The 17,989-nt window shown below is 43.2% G+C and overlaps 1 protein-coding gene across 3 annotated transcripts in view; it reads right to left on the minus strand.

Moving 5' to 3' along the window:
- Positions 1–17,989, minus strand: part of AP3B2 (adaptor related protein complex 3 subunit beta 2) — a 63,309-nt gene that overhangs the window by 10,328 nt on the left and 34,992 nt on the right. For all 3 annotated transcript variants that reach the window (XM_070762945.1, XM_070762944.1, XM_070762946.1), the window contains exons 10-22: positions 17,934–17,988; positions 17,392–17,463; positions 15,659–15,721; positions 15,428–15,560; positions 14,770–14,879; positions 14,496–14,672; positions 12,537–12,723; positions 10,697–10,815; positions 7,545–7,656; positions 5,836–6,013; positions 5,286–5,484; positions 4,177–4,252; positions 1,862–1,968 (exon numbers count right to left, since the gene is read on the minus strand). In XM_070762945.1, the coding sequence (XP_070619046.1) occupies positions 1,862–1,968; positions 4,177–4,252; positions 5,286–5,484; positions 5,836–6,013; positions 7,545–7,656; positions 10,697–10,815; positions 12,537–12,723; positions 14,496–14,672; positions 14,770–14,879; positions 15,428–15,560; positions 15,659–15,721; positions 17,392–17,463; positions 17,934–17,988 (1,588 nt within the window). The remainder of the gene's footprint in view (positions 1–1,861; positions 1,969–4,176; positions 4,253–5,285; positions 5,485–5,835; positions 6,014–7,544; positions 7,657–10,696; positions 10,816–12,536; positions 12,724–14,495; positions 14,673–14,769; positions 14,880–15,427; positions 15,561–15,658; positions 15,722–17,391; positions 17,464–17,933; position 17,989) is intronic.

A 17,989-nucleotide genomic window follows, 5' to 3' on the forward strand; every position in this document is an offset into this window, starting at 1 on the left:
AGAAGCAGAAGAAGAGGAAGGAGAAGAAGCAGAAGAAGAGGAAGGAGAAGGAGAAGGAGGAGAAGGAGGAGAAGAAGAAGAAGAGGAAGGAGGAGGGGGAGGAGGAGAAGAAGGAGAAGAAGGAGGAGGAGAAGAAGAAGAGGAAGGAGGAGAAGGAGAAGGAGGAGAAGGAGAAGAAGAGGAAGAAGAAGGAGAAGAAGGAGGAGAAGGAGGAGGAGAAGGAGAAGAAGAAGAAGAGGAAGGAGGAGGAGGAGAAGAAGGAGAAGGAGGAGGAGAAGAAGAAGGAGGAGGAGGAGAAGGAGGAGGAGGAGAAGGAGGAGAAGGAGAAGAAGAGGAAGAAGGAGAAGGAGAAGAGGAAGAAGTAGAAGGAGAAGAAGAGGAAGAAGAAGAAGAGGAAGGAGGAGAAGGAGAAGAAGGAGGAGGAGGAGGAGAAGGAGAAGAAGAAGAAGGAGGAGGAGGAGGAGAAGAAGAAGAAGAAGAAGAAGAAGAAGAAGAAGAAGAAGAAGAAGAAGAAGAAGAAGAAGAGGAAGAGGAAGCAAAACCCAAGTTGATGCAATCAAATGGGAACACCAAATTAAAAATACCACTGTTACTATTCTACACTGGGCCTAGACCCAATGATAGAAATACTGTATTTGAAACAGAGTAGAGTGGTACCTCTACTTATGTACTTAAGTTCTTAAGTAGAAAAGTTTGTAAGAAGCAATTTTTCCCATGGGAATCAATGTAAAAGCAATTGGGGAAACCACAGGGAGGGTGGAGGCCCTGTTTCCTCCCAGGAGATTCCTAGAGAGGCCCTACGTAGGCTTCTCCCTGCCTTTTCCAGTTACAGTTTTGAAGGCTCGGGTTTGTAAGTGGAAAATGGTTCTTGAGAAGAGGCAAAAAAATCTTGAACACCCGATTCTTATCTAGAAAAGTTCGTAAGAAGAGGCGTTCTTAGGTAGAGGCACCACTGTATATGTGGCAGTGGTGGTTGTTCAGTCAATAATACAGACAAGCATAATGTAAAGGTATTATTTACAAGATATACAATATGATAGAATCCATAGTACATAATACACACAGAGCAATACCATTTAGCATATAGTTAGTTAGTTAGTTAGTTAGTTAGTTAGTTAGTTATTTTATTTTAGTTAGTTAGTTAGTTAGTTAGTTAGTTAGTTAGTTAGTTAGTTAGTTAGTTAGTTAGTTAGTTAGTTAGTTAGTATGCCGCCGCTCTCTGTAGACTCGGGGCGGTTAATAAAAACAGCATATAACGATCCAATATTAAAACAGTTAAAAACCCTTATTGTAAAACCAAACATACATACAGACATACCATGCATAAAATTGTAAGGGCCTAGGGGGAAAGAGTATCTCAGTTCCCCCATGCCTGACGGCAGAGGTGGGTTTTAAGAAGCTTACGAAAGGCAAGGAGGGTGGGGGCAATTCTAATCTCTGGGGGGAGTTGGTTCCAGAGGGCCAGGGCCGCCACAGAGAAGGTTCTTCCCCTGGGTCCCGCCAAGCAACATTGTTTAGTTGACAGGACCCGGGGAAGACCCACTCTGTGGGACCTTACTGGTCGCTGGGATTCGTGCAGCAGTAATACCTTTCAGCACATAGTAGGTACATTAGACACAGTAGCACACAGCAATTACACATATTATTCTCTTATTCACACACAGCAGGTACATTCACAACTTAGCACACAGCAGTAGAGTATATTCTCTTATTACTAGTCACGATGGGTCGGACATGATTTTGTGACTATCTCAGAAGTATATTGAGGGGACTGTAAATGGACGGACACCGCACTTGCTGATTTGAGATTAATAGCCTTTAATTTCTACCTTTACAAATCAGGATCACAAAGGTCACTCACAGATGTAGTTAGAGAAGTGTCCGTTAAGGTAAGTCCTTCCAGGTCAGTCACGAGGCTAGTGGAGAGAACTGGGCTGCTGGTAATCGGCTGCAGAGGTGGGGGTGTGACTGGGGGTTGAAGAAAGAGAAAGCAAAGAATCAATATTCCATGCTTCAAGACCGTCCAAAGTTGAGAGGGAAAACCATGGAAATTAGACCACACATAGTTGAGAATGAAAACAGCTTAGAAGAGTCACTCAATGCAAGCAACATAAGCTTCAGCACCATGGACAGATCTCATAATTTAGACATCTGTTCCTAAATTGCTACTGAGCCATTGAGGTGTCTCCAAGGCATGGCTGAGTAGATAGTAGTCAGGCATGGATATGTTATTGGTCCGTAAGAAGGTTTTGGGAGAAATGACTGTGTAATTAAACGCTTTTGCATCAGGAGTGGTTGAGCCACTTTGACTTAACAACTTGGCAACTTTACGTTTGTGCATTTGAACTCCCAGAATTCCTTGATGAGCAATGCTGGGAGTTGACGTCCACAAGACTTAAAGTTGCCAAGTTTAGAGAACTCCCCACTAAACTTTGGAGCCCCTAGAGGAGGAAGTCTCACATCAAGTGTTGGTCATGACCTTTAAAGCCCTACATGGCATTGGACCAGAGTACCTCCGGAACCACCTGCTACCACACGAATCCCAGCGGCCGATAAGGTCCCACAGAGTTGGCCTTCTCCGGGTCCCGTCGACTAAACAATGTTGTCTGGCGGGCCCCAGGGGAAGAGTCTTCTCTGTGGCGGCCCTGGACCTTTGGAATCAACTCCCCCTGGAGATTAGAACTGCTCCCACCCTCCTTGTCTTCCGTAAACTACTTAAGACTCACCTATACTGCCAGGCATGGGGGATTTGAGACACCTTTCCCCCAGGCTTATTATAATTTATGTTCGGTATGTATGTGCTGTTTGGTTTTTAATTATGATAGGGTTTTTAGTTTTTTTAATATTAGATTTGTGCCAGTATAATATTGTTTTTATCGTTATTGTGAGCCGCCCCAAGTCTTCGGAGAGGGGCGGCATACAAATCTAATAAATTATTATTATTATTATTATTATTATTATTATTATTATTATTATCATTGATGGAAATAAGACACGTTTCCTGCAAGGGTAGGAGCAAATAACAAATAACTACAACAGAGTTGGAAGGGGCCTTGGAGGTCTTCTAGTCCAACCCCCTGCTTAGGCAGGAAACCCTACACTACTTCAGACAGATGGTTCTCCAACATCTTCTTAAAAACTTCCAGTGTTGAAGTATTCACAACTTCTGGAGGCAAGTTGTTCCACTGATTAATTGTTCTAACTGTCAGGAAATTTCTCCTTAGTTCTAAGTTACTTCTCTCCTTGTTTAGTTTCCACCCATTGCTTCTTGTTCTACCCTCATGTGCTTTGGAGAATAGCTTGACTCCCTCTTCTTTGTGGCAACCCGAGATATTGGAAGACTGCTATCATGTCTCCTCTAGTCTTTCTCCTCATCAAACTAGTCGTGCCCAATTCCTGCAACCGTTCTTCGTATATTTTAGCCTCCAGTCCCCTAATCATCTTTGTTGCTCCATACATCTACCAAGTGCCCAGATTACGGAAAGCTTGATTAAAAAGTAAAACCTAGAGGTATAACAAGCAGGAAGAAGGAGATTATGATCCCACTGTATAGAATGCTGGTGAGACCACATTTGGAATACTGTGTTCAGTTCTGGAGACCTCACCCACAAAATGATATGGATAAAATTGAACGGGTCCAAAGGCGGGCTACAAAAATGGTGGAAGGTCTTAAGCATAAAACTTATCAGGAAAGACTTCATGAACTCCATCTGTATAGTCTGGAGGACAGAAGGAAAAGGGGGGAGATGATTGAAACATTTAAATATGTTAAAAGGTTAAATAAGCTTCAGGAGGGAAGTGTTTTTAATAGGAAAGTGAACCCAAGGACAAGGGGGCACAATCTGAGGTTAGTTGGGGGAAAGATCAGAAGCAACGTGAGAAAATATTATTTGACTGAAAGAGTAGTAGATGCTTGGAATAAACTTCCAGCAGAAGTGGCTGGTAAATCCACAGTCACTGAATTTAAGCATGCCTAGGATAAACATAGATCCATCCTAAGATAAAATACAGGGAATAGTATAAGGGCAGACTAGATGGACCAGGAGGTCTTTTTCTGCCGTTAATCTTCTATGTTTCTACAAAAAGTGCCCTAGGGGAATAGAGGAGGGTTAAGAAAAAGAGCGAAATTTCGATCAAGGAGACTCAGAAGGAGGATTGTCTGTGAGGGATGCTTACAGTCATCCAGATCAAGCAGCGAGATCTCCTTAGATCCTTTCTTGGGTGTTTTCAGAGGAGCTTTCCTGCTGGGAGGCTGAAAGAGAAAAAGACGAAAGGAAACAGAAGCCAGAGATAGAACTACAACTTATTCTTATTCCTATTATTTAGATTTGTATGCCGTCCTTCTCCGAAGACTCGGGGCGGCATACAAATCTAGATAATAATAACAATAATAACAATAACAACAACAACAACAATAATAATAATAAATCGGGCCTGATCGGGCTGGGAACTGTACAGGTTCTTCAGAAAATAAACAGGAGACGCACTCAATGAGAGAGTTAAATAACGGTTTTAAATTTATTTATTGACTTATATCCCGCCTTTATTATTTTTCATAAATAACTCAATGTAAAAGGATCCCTCCCAAGTGATTGGCTCAAGGTCACCCATCCGGATGTCATGCTTAAGGCGGGATTAGAATTCCCAAGTCTCCTGTTGATTGGCTCAAGGTCACCCATCCGACTGTCATGCCTAAGGCGGGACTACAACTCCCAAGTCTCTTGGTGATTGGTTAAAAGTCGTCCAGCTGGCTTTCATGCCTAAGGCGGGACTAGAACTCCCAAGTCTCCTGGTGATTGGCCCAAGGTCACCCATCCAGCTGTCATGCCTAAGGCGGGACTACAACTCCCAAGTCTCTTGGTGATTGGCTAAAAGTCATCCAGCTGGCTTTCATGCCTAAGGCGGGACTAGAATTCCCAAGTCTCCTGGTGATTGGCTCAAGGTCACCCATCCAGCTGTCATGCCTAAGGCGGGACTACAACTCCCAAGTCTTTTGGTGATTGGCTCCAAGTCATCCAGCTGGCTTTCATGCCTAAGGCGGGACTAGAACTCCCAAGTCTCCTGGTGATTGGCTCAAGGTCACCCATCCAGCTGTCATGCCTAAGGCGGGACTACAACTCCCAAGTCTTTTGGTGATTGGCTCCAAGTCATCCAGCTGGCTTTCATGCCTAAGGCAGGACTAGAAGTCACTGTCGCCTGGTCTCCAGCTTAATATCTTCCCCGCTAGACCAAGCTGCTCTTGCGTGAACCTGGTGCCCACATTTTTCACCCTTCTCGACCCTTACCAGCTTTTTCTTCTTGGACTCCTGCGGATGAGGTTCCTCAGGTTCGGATTCGGACTCCGATTCGCTTGAGCTACTCTCGGACAAGCTGTCCTCTTCGGACGAGGAAGAGGTCGAGTCTTCCTTTGCTCCCTGCGGGGAGAGTTTTTTCTTGCTCCTTCCCTTCCCTCCTCCTCCTCTTCCTCCTTCCTCTTCCTCCTCACTAGGCATTTAGAGGAAAGAAAGAAGAGAATTGAAACGCAGGTCGTCTCCTTATTTCTTGTTGAAATGGTGGACATCTTTTCCACGTCCGCCTTGCCCTGTCATTGGCTCCAAACTCCATTTAGAACAGAGCTGGAAGGGCCCTTGGAGCTAGTGTGTATGCAAGGAGCGGGGGGGTCGAAAAAGTCAAAATGGCGACCGCAACCTCATCTCTTTTTAAGTGCCTTGCAAAAAATATTTTTTAAAAGGTGGGCTGCCTTTTTGCCTTTTTGGGTCCAGCCCAGATGGTGCAAGGTGACTTCCCAAACTTTCTCTGTCTGCACCCAATGCCAGCCTCGCCCAGTGACTCTACCTGCCAGCGCTCTCCAGCAGACCTTTCCGAGGAGCTTCCCCCTTCTTCTTTTTCTTTTTCTCTTCCTCTTCCTCCTCCTCTTCCGACTGGTCTTCGCTCTCTTCCTCATCCTCTTCTTCACTGCCGGATCCCGAGCCGCTCTCACTCCCGCTTTCGGATCCGCTCATGGTCTCAGGCTCTGCAAGGAAGGAAGGAGAGGGAAGGAGGATAGCCAGATCCTCTGCCTTGAGGCTTCTTGATTTAAATAATAAAGGCAGGATTTTTAATAATTGGTTTAGTAAATAGCAATGGTACTTAGATATATAGCACTTTACAGCCCTCTGTAAGCGGTTTACGGAGTCAGCCCCTTGCCCCCAACAATCTGGGTCCTCATTTTACGAAGGAAGGAAGGAAGGAAGGAAGGAAGGAAGGAAGGAAGGAAGGAAGGAAGGAAGGAAGGAAGGAATAGCAATAGCACTTAGATACTGCTTCATAGTGCTTTTACAGCCCTCTGTAAACGGTTTACAGAGTCAGCCTCTTGCCCCCAACAATCTGGGTCCTCATTTTACGAAGGAAGGAAGGAAGGAAGGAAGGAAGGAAGGAAGGAAGGAAGGAAGGAAGGAAGGAAGGAAAGACAGGGAGAAGGGAAGGAAGGAAGGAATAACAATAGCACTTAGACTTATATACCGCTTCATAATGCTTTTACAGCCCTCTCTAAGTGGTTTACAGAGTCAGCCTCTTGCCCCCAACAATCTGGGTCCTCATTTTACGAAGGAAGGAAGGAAGGAAGGAAGGAAGGAAGGAAAGACAGAGAGAAGGGAAGGAGTGAATGAAGGAAGGAAGGAAGGAAGGAATAGCAATAGCACTTAGACTTATATACCGCTTCATAGTCCTTTTATAGCCCTCTCTAAGTGGTTTACAGAGTCAGCCTCTTGCCCCCAACAATCTGGCTCCTCATTTTACCCACCTTGGAAGGACGGAAGGACGAGTCAACCTTCAACATGGTGAGATTCGAACTGCCAAATTGCAGGCAACCGGCACTCAGCAGAAGTAGCCTGAAGTACTGCATTCTCACCACTGCGCCACCACGGCTCATAAATACAAGGTGGGCTTGTATTGACAAGGTATCAACAAGGTTGACTCAGCCTTCCATCCTTCCGAGGTGGGTCAAATGAGGACCCAGATTGTTGGGGGCAAGAGGCTGACTCTTTAAACCGCTTAGAGAGAGCTGTAAAAGCACTAGGAAGCGTTATATAAGTCTAAAGCAGTGTATACGTTTTCCGAGGTGGGTAAAATGAGGACCCGGATTGTGGGGGCCATAGGCTGGCTCTGTTAAAAAGTGCTACTGCTAACATGTTGTAAGCCGCCCTGAGTTTAAGGAGAAGGGCGGCTTAAAAATCAATCAATCAAACAAATAAATAAATAAAATTGCTATTTTGCCATCTGCTGACGAGCAAAATTCTTGGGGAAACCAGGTTCACTTAACAACTGTGTTTCTAACTTTTAACAACTGGAGTGATTCACTGAACAACAGCGGCAAGAAAGGTTGTAAAACAAGGCTCACTCAAAGCTCACTTAACACCTGTTTTGCTTAACAAACAGAATTTTTGGGGCCCGATTGTGGTTGTAAGTCAAGGACTGCTTGTACTTCAGACGGCTGCTAAGTAAACAGCCGTCCCAAGCCGAGGACCGCTGGCGTCCCAGCCGAAGCCCTCCTCCGCCATTCTCACCACTGTCCGCCGATTCTGTCGCCCCCGATTCTCCCTCGGAATCCGAATAGAAGGGTTTTTCCGCCTTCTCCTTCCTCTTCTCGCGGCTGCTGCATTTGGTCCATTCCGGGACCTGGATGGAGCCATGACGTAGGAAACATCATTGCAAAGAGGGAACTGAGCGCGTCAAAATAAAGAAATAAACCTACTACACGAAGGAGCAAAGGGAAACGAGACTCAAAACACCAGAGACCGGGCTCGGTTTCACGCAGTGGTTTCCCCTGCACGGATATTATTACCTGGGTGCAAAAAACAACCAGACAAAGTTTTGCATGCGGGAGAAGAAACATACAGCGCCCTCTCTGTGGTTGCAGCTGGTAGTGCATGTGCGCCGTGAGCCCACGAGAGGGAAGAGGCATGCACCTTTATCAGAGGGGGGCGGGTCTAGAAGATGTTCATGGGATGCAGCCCTCCAAGAGAGCCAGCTATGGTGAGAGTCTGAATGATGAGGCAGAGAAGGTTGCGCATTTCTGCAGATCGGCACAACGGCGCATGCACTAATAGCTGCGCGGCGAGGAGCTCTGAACAGCCACCGTTCAGTGAAATTTCAACCGAAGTGGCCTGTGGATACGGCAGACGTGGCATGCAACGGACCAAATCTCCACCACAAAACTCCAAGTCACAAACGTGATTCAATCCATCCTGCCTTTAATGGACATTGGTGAAGGTTTGGACAACTCCTTCCCTCCAGCCCGTCCATTAAAAATGAGATTTCATTGCCTGTTTAGAGTCCAGCTCGTATTATACACCAAGGAGGAAAAATCTGACGTTCTCCTGATGCTGCTGGACAGAAGTTTCCACAATGGCCACCTTTGCAGGGTTGTTGGAGGCTGATGTTCAGGAACCTCCAGAGGGTTACGGGCTCTTCACTCACCCTTACTACATTTTTACTCCACCCAGCATCCCTTCAGAAAGTCCCAAATCTCTTCCTGTAATCTCCTAGCCTAGTCCTTTTTAAATGAAGGGCTCTAAACCTGACCATTTTAAGACTTGTGGACTTCAACTCCCAGAATCCCATGCAGGCTGGAGAATTCTGGGAATTGAAGTCCATGGGTCTTAAAGTTGCAAGTTTGGAGACCCCCCCCCCCCCTTGTTTTAACTATCCCGGATTGATTTTTGACATTCAGCCACTGTTGAAAGATTTTCTTGCATGTCATAATTTAGATCAGTTATGCCCAATCTTGGCAACTTTAAGATTTTGTGGACTTTGTTAATACAATATATGAAACTGTGTCAGGTGCTACAATACATATAAACTAACAATGTATGTTTAAGGAGTATACCTTTAAGAGAAGTGTGCTGGTTGGCCACTAGAGGGCGCCAACAGAGTTGCTCTCGGGAATATTACTGTGCGTATGGAGCTGTGTGGTGATATCTGGTTTGTATATGATGGTTTAGCTGATATGTGTATGATTTGGACTGTATAACGACTATTCTGTTGTATATCTGTATATAATATACATACTCTATTTGTACTAGTCTGGTTATTTGACTGAATAATCCATAGCTGACACATTTACTCTGTATTAAGTTTGTTTTAGGATTATTATATTTTTCCTAAGCGTTCTAACAGACTTCAACTCCCAGAATTCTGACGCCGAACTGAAGAAGCTTCTTGAATGAGAAGCAAAAGGTCTTCAAGGGGGGAGAAAAAGCAAAGAAAAGTCCAGTTGCCTTTTGAAAAAGCACCTTTGTGACAACCATGGTTGGTTTTATAATAAGGGTTTTTAGTTGTTTTATTAATTGGATTGTTACATGCTGTTTTTATCATTGCTGTTAGCTGCCCCGAGTCTGCGGAGAGGGGCGGCATACAAATCCAATAAATAAAATAAATAAATAAAATAAATAAACCATGACCAGGAGCAGTGTTTCCCAACCATGGCAACTTGAAGAGATCTGCACTTCAAGTTGAAGTCCAGATCTCTCCAAGTTGCCAAGATTGGGAAACACTGACCTGGAGGACTGGGGAGTTCTATCGATGTCCCTCTTTGATCTGCTGTGAGAATGGAAATGTGGAACGCTTTCACTAAGAGAGCATATGCACCAAGACAAATTCAAAGTGTTGGTTATGACCTATAAAGCCCTTCATGGCACCGGACCAGATTATCTCAGGGACCGCCTTCTGCTGCACGAATCCCAGCGACCAGTTAGGTCCCACAGAGTGGGCCTTCTCCTGGTCCCGTCAACTAAACAATGTCGTTTGGCAGGGCCCAGGGGAAGAGCCTTCTCTGTGGCGGCCCCGGCCCTCTGGAACCAACTCCCCCCGGAGATTAGAATTGCCCCCACCCTCCTCGCCTTTCGTAAGCTCCTTAAAACCCACCTCTGCCGTCAGGCATGGGGCAACTGAGATCCTCTTTCCCCCTAGGCCTTTACAATTTATGCATGGTATGTTTGTTTGTATGTATGTTTGGTTTTACAATAAGGGTTTTTTAGTTGTTTTAGTATTGGATTTACATGCTGTTTTTTATTACTGTTGTTAGCTGCCCCGAGCCTACAGAGAGGGGCGGCATGCAAATCCAATAAATAAATAAATTCCTTGTGTGTCCAATCACACTTGGCCAATAAAATTCTATTCTATTCTATTCTATTCCATTCTAAGAGAGATCCTGTGGCTTTTATAATCGTATTTTCAAAATAAATCCACGAGCTAAATCTGGGGGGGGGGGGGCTTTTTTTTTTAAAGTCCATCAAAAAGTATTTTCAATCTTTAGGATTGAAGTCCTAACTGGCAGACAGTCAAGAGATGCACAGCACAAGGGAGAGAAGCTGGGAGGAAGAGGAGGATAATGGAGAAGCATAAAACTATCACTGCACACACAAGCTCCACCTCTTTGGGTCCACCCAGTAGCCCAATGTGGCTTCCTCTAGGATCAATGGATTCTTCCTAAAAAAATAAGCACGGGGGTGTAGGAACCAACCTTTCATCGAAACAGAACAATACATACCACTGGATAACGCAAGGCCCCTGTAGAAGTGACTCTTGGGACAAGTCAAAGACTGGAGGATGGACAGGTTGGCGCCCAACGTTTTCAAGAATAATCAAGGAGTAGAGCCGGCTTCAAGGGGGTCCCCACATCCCCCACCCCCCCAATAAAGAGAAGGCCAGTTCCTACCTCCACGTTGCGCACTGACGGATCCGGGGCTTCACTCGGCCAATCGGGAAGCTCCTGGTAGCCCACGGCTTTTGCATTGAGGAGGTGGGAAAGGGAGCCCAGTTGGAAGTGGTCACGATCTGGAAGGAAGGAGCAAGTGGCTATTTGGGGGAGAGTTTTGCGCCTGCGGAAGGTAACCCCCGCCAACTAGCCGCAGTTCACAACTAAACAAGACCCCACCTGTATCGCCAGGCATGGGGGAACTGAGACACCTCCCCCAGGCTTTTTATATTTTATGTTGGGTATGCGTGTGTTGCATGGGTTTTAAATGATGGGTTTTTTAGATGTTTTTTAATATTAGATTTTATTTTATTTATATTTATATTTATATTTATATTTATATTTATATTTATATTTATATTTATATTTATATTTTTTTATTTTATTGATTGAATTTGCATGCCACCCCTCTCCGTAGACTTGGGGCGGCTCATAACAGTAATAGAAAAAAACAATGTACAATACAAATCTAATAATTAAAATTAAAAACTCATAATTTTAAAAACATGCACCCAACGTACCATACATAAACCATATAGGCCTGGGGAAGTTATCTCAGTTCCCCTATGCCTGACGGCAGAGGTGAGTTTTAAGGAGTAACATTGTAACATTGTTATTATTATTGTTGTGAGCCGCCCCGAGTCTTCGGAGAGGGGCGGCATACAAATCTAATAAATAATAATAATAATAATAATAATAATAATAATAATTATTATTATTATTATTATTATTATACCTAATTCAATGGAAAACACTGCTGCAGGCTTTCTGGTAAAAATATATTTCACAATACTATCATACAACTACACCCACCACTGCAACCACCCACAAACTACTAAGCACTAAACCACTGTAACAACCACTAAGCATAAACCTCTCACTACAAACCACTCTATCACAAAACCACTCTATCACAAACCACACCCATGCAAGGGTGTTACTCCTTATATATAGGTGGCAGCCAATCAGGTTGCAGCACAATTAGCATACCCATCATTACATACATCATAAGATCGTGCAGAATGCGGCCGCGAGAGCCATCGTGGGGCTCCCTAGATTCACCCACGTTTCTGCAACACTCCGTGGCCTGCACTGGCTGCCGATCGGTTTCCGGTCACAATTCAAAGTGTTGGTAACGACCTTTAAAGCCCTACATGGCATTGGGCCAGAATACATCTGGAACCGCCTTCTACCGCACGAATCCCAGCGGCCGATAAGGTCCCACAGAGTTGGCCTTCTCCGGGTCCCGTCGACCAAACAATGTCGTTTGGCGGGCCCCAGGGGAAGAGCCTTCTCTGTGGCGGCCCCAGCCCTCTGGAATCAACTCCCCCCAGAGATTAGAACGGCCCCCACCCTCCTTGTCTTTCGCAAATTACTCAAGACCCACCTTTATCGCCAGGCATGAGGGAGTTAAGATATTCCTTCCAACTAGGCCATTACAAGTTATGCATGGTATGTTTGTTTGTGTGTATGTTTGGTTTTATAATAAGGGTTTTTAGTTGTTTTATTAATTGGATTGTTACATGCTGTTTTTTATCATTGTTGTTAGCCGCCCAGAGTCTGCGGAGAGGGGCGGCATACAAATCCAATAAATAATAATAATAATAATAATAAATAATAATAATACTGATTATGGCTTACATTAGCCCTTCCTATGGTTACAAACCATTTTCTTGCATTGTAATATAACCTCAGAAATAAATTTATTTCAGACAGTGGCAAAGTCCACCCCGTTTTGCAGGACCACGCCACCATGGCCCTCCAACAGTTCCCCTACGTTTGGTCCGTAGCCAGGCCTCACCTTTGAAAGAGGACTCCAAAATGGGCGCAGGCTTTTGGGCCAGGAAAAGCTTCTTGGCGTACTTGCTGAGCGCACCGCTTTTCTCCGTGGGTACAATGAGCTGGCGGATGAAACGGGCACGGTCCCGAATATCGTAGTTCTGGTCATACTTGGCCAAATTCAGCACGTACTGGGTCAGCAGCTTACTCTGGGTAGGTGCCATAGCAATGTGGCAGGGAACCAAAAAAAGATGGAAATGATGGATCAGTCTCAAATGGGGCACAACTCCTGGCAAAGTCTCAGGCCAAAATAATAATAAATAATTATTAATAAATAATTATAATAATTAATAAATAAATAAATAATAATAAATTAATAATAATAATAATAATAATAATAATAATAATAATAATAATAATAATAGGTCATTACCTATAAAGCCCTTCATGGCACCGGACCAGGGCATCTACGAGACCGCCTTCTGCCGCACGAATCCCAGTGACCGGTTAGGTCCCACAGAGTTGGTCTCCTCCGGGTCCCGTCAACTAAACAATGTCATTTGGCGGGACCCAGGGGAAGAGCCTTCTCTGTGGCGGCTCCGACCCTCTGGAATCAGCTCCCTCCAGAGATTCGAACTGCCCCCACCCTCCTTGCCTTTCGTAAACTCCTTAAAACCCACCTCTGCCGTCAAGCGTGGGGGAACTGAAACATCTCCCCCTGTCTATGTAGTTTTTGTGTATGGTGACTGTATGTATGTTTTTATATATTGGGGTTTCTTGTTTTTAGACTTTTTAAAATGTATTATTGTTATTTTAGATTCCAACTATTAGATTTGTTATTATATATTGTTTTTATCATTGCTGTAAGCCGCCCCGAGTCTACAGAGAGGGGCGGCATACAAATCTAATAAATAATAATAATAATAATAATAATAGTAATAATAATAATAATAATAATAATATATTAGATTTGTATGCCGCCCTTCTCCGAAGACTCGGGGCAGCTCACAGCAATAGTGAACAATATATGACAAATCCAATAATTAAAAACTCTATCTGAAAAACCCTTATCATTAAATAACCACACAGTCCAATCATACCATACATACGGTAAATGTTATTAGCAAGTTACGCCATCAGTTACGCCATGCCTGGCGACATAGTGGGTTTTCAAAGACTTACGATAGGCGAGGAGGGTGGGGGCAGTTCTAATCTCCAGGGGGAGTTGATTCAGAGAGCCGGGGCCGCCACAGAGAAGGCTCTTCCCCTGGGTCCCACCAGCCGACATTGTTTAGTCGACGGGACCCGGAGAAGGCCGACTCTGTGGGACCTAATCGCCAGATATCTGCTGATTTCAATGACATATATAAATGTGAGCTGCATTGGATGCCGATAGGTCTCCGAACGCAATTCAAAGTGTTGGTTATGACCTCTAAAGCCTTACATGGCATGGGACCAGATTACTTGCAAGACTGTCTTCTGCCTCGTACATCCAGCAGCTGGTCAGATCCCACAGAGTTGGCCTTCTCCAGGCAATGCCACCTGGCAGCCCCGACTCTCTGGAATCAACTCCCCCTGGAGATTTGTATTGCCCCCACCCTCCAAGCCCTTTCATAAATCCTTAAAAACGCACCTTTGCCAACAGACCTAAACTACTTAAAACCCACCTCTGTCGTCAAGCGTGGGGGAACTGAGACATCTCCCCCTGCCTATGTAGTTTTTGTGCATGATATGACTGTATGTATGTTTTTTATATTGGGGTTCCTTGCTTTTTAGATTTTTTTAAATGTACTATTGTTATTTTAGATTCTAATTATTAGATTTGTCATTATGTATTGTTTTTATCACTGTTGTGAGCTGCCCCGAGTCTACGGAGAGGGGCAGCATACAAATCTAATTAATAATAATAATAATAATAATAATAATAATAATAATAATAATAATAATAATAATAATAATATGCGCCCTCTGATAATCTTACCTGCTTAGAGTTGGTCAGATAAAGTTTGGCTGCCAGATTGATGACCTGCAGTTTCACAATGTCCTCCTCGCTGGTGAAGGATTTGGCCATCTTCCGCAGGACGTCTGGGGCAATCTTGGGCACATGTTCACAGTATTCACCAATCAACCATAAGATGCTGGCCCGGGCCATGGGAACCTATACACAAAGGAAAGGGACATCTGGGCCTTCCTCATCCTCTCACAGTCCATCACCTGCCACCCAAGTAGAGGCCGGAGAGTCCTCTTCTTCAAACCTGGATGTTATCGGTCAGCTTGGCCATATGCTTGATGATCTCACTGTGTTGAGATGGCTGCATCTGTAGAAGTTTCTTAATGACCACAACTGACTCGGCCACCACCAGTTCTAAGTAAGACAGAGAAAATACAAAGACATTGGCTTAAAGGATTATAAGAAAATTGCCTTTTGCAACAATTAGCTCAACAGATTTGTAAGACTCAAATAAGAAGTGAATTGAGGCATCCCTCCCCGCGCCGGGTCTATACAATTTATGTATGATATGTTTGTGTGTATGTCTGCTTTAATAATGGGTTTTTTTAATGTTTTTTAAAATATATTAGATTTGTTATGAATTGTTTTATTGTATGCTGTGAGCCGCCCCGAGTCTACGGAGAGGGGCGGCATACAAATCTAATAAATAAATAAATAAAATAAATAAATAAATGCCATAGGTTCGCCATCACGGATATTTGCCATCCAGAGTTTCATTGGTGTGAGTTGGGGAGAAGATTTCAATTTTAATCAACCAATCCATCAAAAATATTGTCTGCGTCACATTTTTATCCATTTTTTGACCTGGTTCCATCATTTTTGGAGCGTAATCACACACACACACACGTTCTGTGATTTGTCCACATTATTGCAAGACATCATTTCCAAGAGCGTGATCTCACCATCTCGGTTGGAGAGCAGTTGAACGAGCCCATTGAGACACGTGTCGCGCACTCGGCCAATGTTAGTGGCGCAACGCCCAATGGCCTGGATTGTGGCTGCCACAAAGTCCTTATCCATGCTCCGGATATAGGTCTGCGGGAGGAGAAGAAACAAACATTTATAGATAATTATTCTATATGTTATACCCTGAAGTAGGAAATCGCCCTGGGCTAAAAGTTTCTATATGTTACCTGAAATTCCCGCAAAATGGTAGAAATGTTGGTTTCGTTGGCCAGGTTGGTCAAAACTTCCAGCTGGCAGGATGGGGGGGGGGGGGCGGGGAAGCAGAACAGGTGAAGTTTATTTTATTTTTTTCCCCAATAAATTTTATTAATTTTCATAAAATAGACAAAACTGACAAACATACATTTAACATAGAAATGGGGTTGTATCTTCCCCGCTTATTCCAGAAGTAAAATTTCAATACAGAAAAAAGAATACAGTGTTCCCTCGATTTTCGCGGGTTCGAACTTCACGAAAAGTCTATACCACGGTTTTTCAAAAATATTAATTAAAAAATACTTTGTGGGTTTTTTCCCTATACCACGGTTTTTCCCACCCAATGACATCATATATCATTGCCAAACTTTTGTCTGCCTTTAATAAATATTTTTTTTAATAAACTTTAATAAATCAACATGGTGAGTAATCATCTAAATGGTCGCTAAGGGAATGGGAAATGGTAATTTAGGGATTTAAAGTGTTAAGGGAAGGCTTGTGATACTGTTCATAGCCAAAAATAGTGTATTTACTTCCGCATCTCTACTTCGCGGAAATTCGACTTTTGCGGGCGGTCTCGGAACGCATCCCCCGCGAAAAGCGAGGGAACACTGTACATTAAAAACACTTTAAATCAACTCATTACTTTAAATGAAAAGAATAAATTTGTTTTACCTTATATAGTAAGTCTTCATATATAAACTAATTCTAACATAACTTTTAAATCATATCCCTACTTATACAATTCTCTTATTCTTTTTACTTTTAGTTTTTCTTCTTATTTATCCACATATACACTTTGTTCCATATCTCATAAAATTCTGTTTCCTCTTGGTCTTTTAACCGTCTTGTCATCATATCCATTTCAGCGCAGTCTAATATTTTCTTAATAACCTCCTCTTCTTTGGGAATGTTTTCCCCTTTCCAATTTTGCGCATACACTATTCTGGCCGCTGTCAAAATATGAATGATGTAGAATTTCTTTCTTATATTTCTGATTAGTTATGCCCAGTAAATAAAATTCTGGGGAGAACAGGTGAAGTTTAAATGTCTTTTAGGATCACTGCTCCTTTGAGCAGGCAGAAATGCAAGGAAATAATTTATGAGTTAAGCCAAGTAAAGTAAAGACTGGCCCTCTATTAGGGCACAGCAAAATTGAAAGTAATTGGAGAAATGAAATAGATTTTGCTAGCTGTCCTTAAAATAAAAATAAAACAGTCAATTATGTGTGTTGGGGAATATTACAAAGTTTTCCCTTTTCTTTGTTTTTCTCCTAAATAATAAACATAGGGGTAAAACTCTTGTTAGGTTTTCAGCTAGCGTATAACTATGCATCTCTTATTAGATATAGTCTGCTTTTTGAAAGGACACCAAAAAACCTTAAGCCATGGTTCTATAAGCAATTTGACCTGTTTCAGATGCAACATTCAGTAAACCATGGTTTACTAATGAACAGAGCAGGGTCAATCCATCAGTTTAGGATTAGTTTAAAGAAGTCACATTAGGGCTTTGTACCATATATAATTTCCATCATAGATTAACACTATTAACATACAATATTGTCAATCTTTCACTTTTAATGTCTTTTTTTTCATCTCTGCTTTAGTTTTTGGTAGTTTTTGATATTGAAAAGGGAAAAAAATGTGTCACTTGGAAATAGATATATTTTTGGAGTATGGGATATCCGAACATCTAATAAATATACCTTCAGGATCTTAATCTGGGTGGGATCAGTTGATCGGATGTAGAAGCTTTTGAGGTAGGGCTCAAACATTCCCTAGAGAGAGAGAGAGAAGAAGAAGGAGGGGGAAGAAGAGGAAGAAGAAGGAGAGGGAAGAAGAGGAAGAAGAAGAGGAAGAGGAAGAAGAAGAAGAGGAAGAAGAGGAAGAAGAAGAAGAGGAGGAGGAAGAAGAAGGAGGAGGAAGAGGAGGGGGAAGAGGAGGGGGAAGAGGAGGAGGAGGAGGAGAAGAAGAAGAAGAGGAAGAAGAGGAAGAAGAGGAGGAGGAAGAAGAAGAAGGGGAAGAGGAAGAAAAGGAGTAGGGAGGAAGAGGAGTGGGAGGAGAGAGAAACAGATTCAGTTTAAAAATTCTGTAAGATTCTCGGGGTTTTCTAGAAGTCAAAAAAGATTCTCTTCGGGATTTATAATTGTTCCCTCTTTGACAAATGGAATAAGTGGAACGTGACAGACCTCCATAAAACCCACATTATATGAATTATTCCCACCTAGAAAAGAAAAGAGGCACTTACCCTACGCTTGATGGACATGGTGGCCACGTTTTGAAGCACCACGTATTGAACCTCAC

The sequence above is a fragment of the Erythrolamprus reginae genome, chromosome 10 (assembly GCF_031021105.1).
Source record: "Erythrolamprus reginae isolate rEryReg1 chromosome 10, rEryReg1.hap1, whole genome shotgun sequence".
NCBI classification, from domain to species: Eukaryota; Metazoa; Chordata; class Lepidosauria; order Squamata; family Dipsadidae; genus Erythrolamprus; species Erythrolamprus reginae.